General features: G+C 46.5%; 1 protein-coding gene across 1 annotated transcript in view; it reads right to left on the bottom strand.

The window, feature by feature from the left end:
* The window catches only part of LOC121855113, a 74,571-nt gene that overhangs the window by 50,782 nt on the left and 17,261 nt on the right, over nt 1–6,528 (bottom strand). The window contains 2 exon segments of the mRNA XM_042349973.1: nt 1,713–1,849; nt 2,746–2,916. Coding sequence (XP_042205907.1) covers nt 1,713–1,849; nt 2,746–2,916 — 308 coding nt within the window.

The raw sequence follows: 6,528 nt of genomic DNA, 5'->3' as shown, positions 1-6,528 counted from the left end.
GCCCCACACAGTCTACAGCCCCATATAGTCCTACAGCCCCACACAGTCCTACACAGCCCCACACAGCCTACACATTCCTACACAGCCTACACAGCCCCACACAGCCCTACACAGCCCCACACAGTCACACACTCCCTACACAGCCCTACAGCCCCACACAACCTACACAGCCCACACAGTCCTACACAGTCCTCACACAGCCCCACACAGCCCTACACAGCCCACACACAGTGCTACACAGCCCTACACAGCCTCACACAGCCCTACACAGCCACACAAAGTCCTACACAGTCCTACCACAGCCCCACACAGCCCTACACAGCCACACACAGTCCCTACACATTCCTACACAGCCCCACACAGCCCTACACAGCCCCACACAGTCACACAGTCCTACACAGCCTCACACAGCCCTACACAGCCCACACACAGTCACCCTACACAGCCCCACACAGCCTACACAGCCCACACACAGTCCTACACATTCCTACACAGCCTCACACAGCCCTACACAGCCACACACAGTCCTACACAGTCCTACACAGCCCACACAGCCTACACAGCCCCACACAGTCCCTACAGTCCCACAGCCTCACACAGCCCTACACAGCCACACACAGTCCTACACAGTCTACACAGCCCCACACAGCCCTACACAGCCCACACACAGTCCTACAGTCCTACAGCCCCACAGCCCCTACACAGCCACACACAGTCCTCACACAGTCCTACACAGCCTCACACAGCCCCAACACATAGCAACTTAGGACACTACTTTTTTTCAAGTCTATTTAACCTTTGACCTCTTGTCCCCCCCAAAGGTCACAGTGGACTGGATTGTCTATTTAGGTCCACAAAACTGTAAATAAAACTCCAGAGCTAAAATACACGTCATACACACTTAGGAGGTTAGGTTAGGTTGGGTTAGGATAGGTTAGGTTAGGTTAGGTTAGGGATAGGTTAGGTTAGGTTAGATTAGGTTAGGTTAGGTTAGGTTGGGTTAGATTAGGTTAGGTTAGGTTGGGATAGGTTAGGATGGGTTAGGTTAGGTTAGGTTAGATTAGGTTAGGTTAGGTTAGGATAGGTTAGGATAGGTTAGGTTAGGTTAGATTAGGTTAGGTTAGGTTAGGTTAGGATAGGTTAGGATAGTTAGGTTAGGTTAGGTTAGATTAGGTTAGGTTAGGTTAGGATAGGTTAGGATAGGTTAGGTTAGGTTAGGTTAGATTAGGTTAGGTTAGGTTAGGATGGGTTAGGATAGGTTAGGTTAGGTTAGATTAGGTTAGGTTAGGTTAGGTTAGGTTAGGATAGGTTAGGTTAGGTTAGGTTAGATTAGGTTAGGTTGGGTTAGGATAGGTTAGGATAGGTTAGGATTAGGTTAGATTAGGTTAGGTTAGATTAGGTTAGGACAGCCACAGCTAAGATACATTACATACGCTCTTAATGGGTTATGTAACGATTTTAGTTCAGCAGCTAAGATCCAAGAGCCACAGCTAAGACACAGGTATGAAAGAGCCACAGCTAAGACACAGGTAAGAGAGCCACAGCTAAGACACAAGAGTCACAGCTATGATACAAGAGCCACAGCTAAGACACTGCATGAACAAGAGCCACAGCTAAGACACTGTATGAACAAGAGCCACAGCTAAGACACTGCATGAACAAGAGCCACAGCTAAGACACAAGAGCCACAGCTAAGGTACTCACGTGTTCACCATCCTACACTGGTCATCCCGCTCACGGCAGGCTTCTCTGAACTCCTCATACAGGGTGATGCAGCCCGGCAGTGTCTCGCAGGCGTTGAGGGCGTACTCACACAGCGGCAGGGCGTGGACTGCATAGGGCGACACTTCTGTAGGGCGGGAGACGGTCACAGGGTTATACAGGGTCATAGAAGGTCATGTGGTTATTGTTCGGGGTCACAGAAGGTTCAAAAGTCAGTGTACGGGGTCACAGAAGGTCAGAGGTCAGTGTATGTGGATAAAAGTAATAAAGATAACAATAATCTCTTGTCAGTTTTTATCAGCAGACGATGAGTAATTATTAAGGTGTTACTGGTGAGAGAGAAGTGTACATGATTTTGTGGGTCTGTGTGTACCTGTGTATGAGTAAAAACAAACACACACACAAACAAACACAACAAATAAGCATGTAAAAAAAACTTGAAGTTGTCTCCCCATTTCTAATTCCCTCTCCACCCCTCTCCTCCTCATCTCCCCACCCATCTCACCCTCTTTCCCTACCCCCTCCTTCCCAACAGCAGAGACAGGGGAGGGATAGATGAGTGGGGAGGTGGGAGGGAGAGAAACACGATGAAAATGTTTCCCTCTCCCCTATCACATTCCCACTCATCATACACCTCTTCCTCACTCTCACTTCCCTCTCACGCACTTATACACACACAACTATACATAAGACACTATAAAAAGTTACTTAGATACACTTGAGAGTCGACCTACTTATAAAACTTGTAAAGCCTTCAAGATGACACTTATCTCAGGTACCAAGGATAGATAGATAGATAGATAGATAGATAGATAGATAGATCGATCGATAGACAGACAGATAGACATATAGATAGACATATAGATAGATAGAAACAAAATTAATACATAGAAAAAGAGATATACTGACGAACAGACAGACAGACGAACAGACAGACAGACAGACAGACAGACAGACACACACACACACACACACACACACACACACACACACACACACACACACACACACACACACACATACCTTTATTCTCGACGAAGATACAAAAGTGATCAAAGATAAACTCCCTGAAGATATTACACTCCCTGTCCAGGTGAGGCTCACGACACAGGCAGGTAGGCTGGAAGTACGGGAATCCCTGGATGGTTCTGAGGGCCGCCAGGCACTTGTTCACCGTCACTGTCGAACACGCGACTGTAGAGAGAGATAGATAATGATATATATATATATAATAATATATATATATATATATATATATATGTATATATATATAATAATAATAATAATAATAAATAATAATAATAATATCACCTGTAATAAGCTAATCAGTATCCCAGAACACGTAATAGGTAAATAAGTACTTCAGTGAATGGGTCAGTGGGTCAGCAATAGGTAAATAGGTGTTGGAGGTCAATAAAATAGGTAAAGTGCCCTAATAATAGGTAAATGGGTAGGAAGGAAATGAGATCATATTTAAGGTGTAATAATGAAGGAATGGTTGTGTGCTTCAGGTGGTAGAGGGAGGGAGGTAGGAGGAAGGAAGGAGGAAGGAAGGAGGAAGGAGAAAGGGAGAAGGGACTGTTTCAGGTGGTGGTGAAGGGAGGGAGGAGGGAAGGAAGGAGGGAAGGAAGGAAGGAGAAAGGGAGGGAGGGACTGTTTCAGGTGGTGATGAAGGGAGGGAAGGAGGAAGGAAGGAGGGAAGGAAGGAAGGAGAAAGGGAGGGAGGGACTGTTTCAGGTGGTGAGAGAGAGGGAAGGAGGGAAGGAAGGAGGGAAGGAAGGAAGGAGAAAGGGAGGGAGGACTGTTTCAGGTGGTGATGAAGGGGAGGGAAGGAGGGAAGGAAGGAGGGAAGGAAGGAGAGAGGGAGGGAGGACTGTTTCAGGTGGTGATGAAGGGAGGGAAGGAGGGAAGGAAGGAGGGGAAGGAAGGAAGGAGAAAGGGAGGGAGGGACTGTTTCAGGTGGTGATGAAGGGAGGGAAGGAGGGAAGGAAGGAGGGAAGGAAGGAAGGAGAAAGGGAGGGAGGGACTGTTTCAGGTGGTGATGAAGGGAGGGAAGGAGGGAATAAATGAAGGAAGGAGGGGAGGAAGAGTTATTAGTCAGATGGTATGGAGGGAGGGAATGAGGGATGGTGAGAGAAAGGGAAGGAAGGAGGGAAGGAGGAAGGAGGGAAGGAGGGAGGGAAGGAGGCCAAGATCCTATACACGTAAAGGAACGTCAGGTGTCTCCGTCATAGTCCCTCCTTCTGTCTCCTGCAGGACTCTGGGTGTGCCTCCTCCTCCCCTCAGGCACACCCATCCACCACACCAAAGTCTGCAGGAAGTCAACCAAGCGTCTCTCTCTCTCTCTCTCTCTCTCTCTCTCACACACACAGGTGAGAGAGAGAGAGAGCGGAAGAGAAAAGAGAGAGAGAGAGAGAGAGAGAGAGAGAGAGAGAGAGAGAGAGAGAGAGAGACTACCTTTCCTTATCCTCTCCACCCCCTCTCTAGGCCGGATTCAGAACCAGCTGTGAGCCAGATGGTAGAGCCTGTTGGGGATGTGGGTGATCTTAACGCTGGTGTCTGGCGGCCAGGTGGTGGTGAGGGCCAGCTGTGAGGCGGCCAGATGGTGGTGAGGGCCAGCTGTGAGAGTCCTGTGTTGTCGCCTCTCTCTCTCTCTCTCTCTCTCTCTCTCTCTCTCGCTCTCATTCCCAAGCGCCACGGAAATTGTATTCACTTCGCTACGACTTAATACAATATTCATCAGTAAATTACAGGTATCACCAGGAAGACACTTACCTGGGCAAATTAACTACGCCATTGTCCATACTTAAAATGTCAGGTAAGGTCAGGTAAATGTTAAGGTTAGGTTAGGTTAAGTTTAGGTTAGATTTAGGTCAGGTTAGGTTAGGTTAGGTTAGGTTAAGTTAGGTTAGATTAGGTCAGGTAAATGTTAAGGTTAGGTTAGGTTAAGTTTAGGTTAGATTTAGGTCAGGTTAGGTTAGGTTAGGTTAGGTTAAGTTAGGTTAGATTAGGTTAGGTTAGGTTAAGAAAGATTAAGTTACGTCAAGTTATCAGATCATTTAGGTTGGTTGTTTAAGGTGTCATCTAATAAGTGAAAGTCATCAACCAATTAGGCACTAGAATAGGGTATGACGTAATCAGTATTTCACCAATCAATTAAGTACGAGAATAGGGAATGACGTAATCTGTGTCTCACCATCCAATTAGGCATAAGTATTAACTATGACGCAAGGTACGCATACCACCAACCAATCAGGAAGGAGAACAGGAGTATATAATGCTACACACCAACCAATCAGACACCAGATACCACGGTGACGTAGGGAGGATCATGGACGGACTCGCGATGAAAAAAATCAACTTGTGACGTAAGGAGTGCCTTAACTCCACCAATCAGACGCGGCTATTGATCGTGACGCATAAGTTCCTCGCCCCAGCCAATCATAAACAAGTATATTCTCTCTCGTCCTGCCTGTCTAACCCTATCCAATTACAGAAAAATGTTAATGCAGAGTCGACCACGTCTTTACTCCGGATAATAATGAAAGCTATTATGACGTTAGGCTCCACATGATAACCAATGAGGAACGACGGTGAGTGTGATGTCACGAGTTTTTCCTACCAATGATAAAAAAGAAACCATAGGGTGACGTCAACAACACCTTGTCCTAACCAATAATAGGTCGACAGTGGCTATGACGTCACGATAAGTTGCCACGTGTCGCCATAAAAATAAGTACTCTTGACAAGTTCATTTAAACCGCTAAAGACATAAACACAAGGTAATACAATAAACAACAGGTAATAAATTCAAAATACATCACCAATAACGTCATAAATTCGTGTTTATAATTCATTTAAGAAAGGAAAATGACGTTGATGAATTGAACAAGTAAGAAATTAATCAATGACGGAATCATTTGTTTACATTATGGTGGGTGACGTAAGAGGAGGAGGGGGTTGCCGAGTGTGAATTATATACAGCTATTTTTATTACAGTACCTGACCACCACACCTTGACCCCTGGAGAGAGAGAGAGAGAGAGAGAGAGAGAGAGAGAGAGAGAGAGAGTTATATTAAGGTCCATCTCTCTATCTGATAACATTTGATCACTAACCTTTAATATAACAAAAAATAATGTGTGGTAACATTATACTCCCTCGCCTCGCCCCGCCCTGCCCCGTCCCACCTCGCCCCGCCCCGCCCACCTGCCCGCCCTTCCCATCCCAAACTGCTGTCTTATCCCCCCCCGCCCCACCCCTCCAGGACGCACCCAAATGACCTTAGAGAATGAAAGAAGAAGAAGGTTGGCATTATAGTGCACCAGAACTCAGGACTGAACGGGACTCGAACGTGGTAATTTGAGAACGTGAAATATCGAATTCTTCACGTTCCCCCCTCCCTCCTCCTACTCCCCCCTCTCCTTCTCACCCTCCCTCCCCCTCCCTCGACCTACCCGTCACACAGACCCAGCAATATCTCTCCTTATTGACGAAGGCCTTGTCCTAAATTGGCGGCTCATTGAAATTGTTTAATCAAAGAATAACGGAAGGGAAGTAGGGGGAAAGGTAGAGTGGAGGGAGTTAGCGGAGTAGAGGAGAGATAGATGGAGGGGGTGGATGGAAGAGACATTCAAGTCATCAAACCCAACCAACGAAGACAACAAACCATTCAACCAGTCAACCAAAGCACCATAGTGTCAGTCAGTCAGCTGTCAGCCAGTCAGTGAGTCAGTCAGTCAGTCAGCCACTCCGTAAGACGTTAACCAATCAGCTATGTACAATAAAACGAAGAGTTTAAAGTCTC

This window comes from Homarus americanus, unplaced genomic scaffold (assembly GCF_018991925.1).
Source record: "Homarus americanus isolate GMGI-L3 unplaced genomic scaffold, GMGI_Hamer_2.0 scaffold29465, whole genome shotgun sequence".
NCBI lineage: Eukaryota > Metazoa > Arthropoda > Malacostraca > Decapoda > Nephropidae > Homarus > Homarus americanus.
This window is presented reverse-complemented; position numbering and strand designations above follow the sequence as displayed.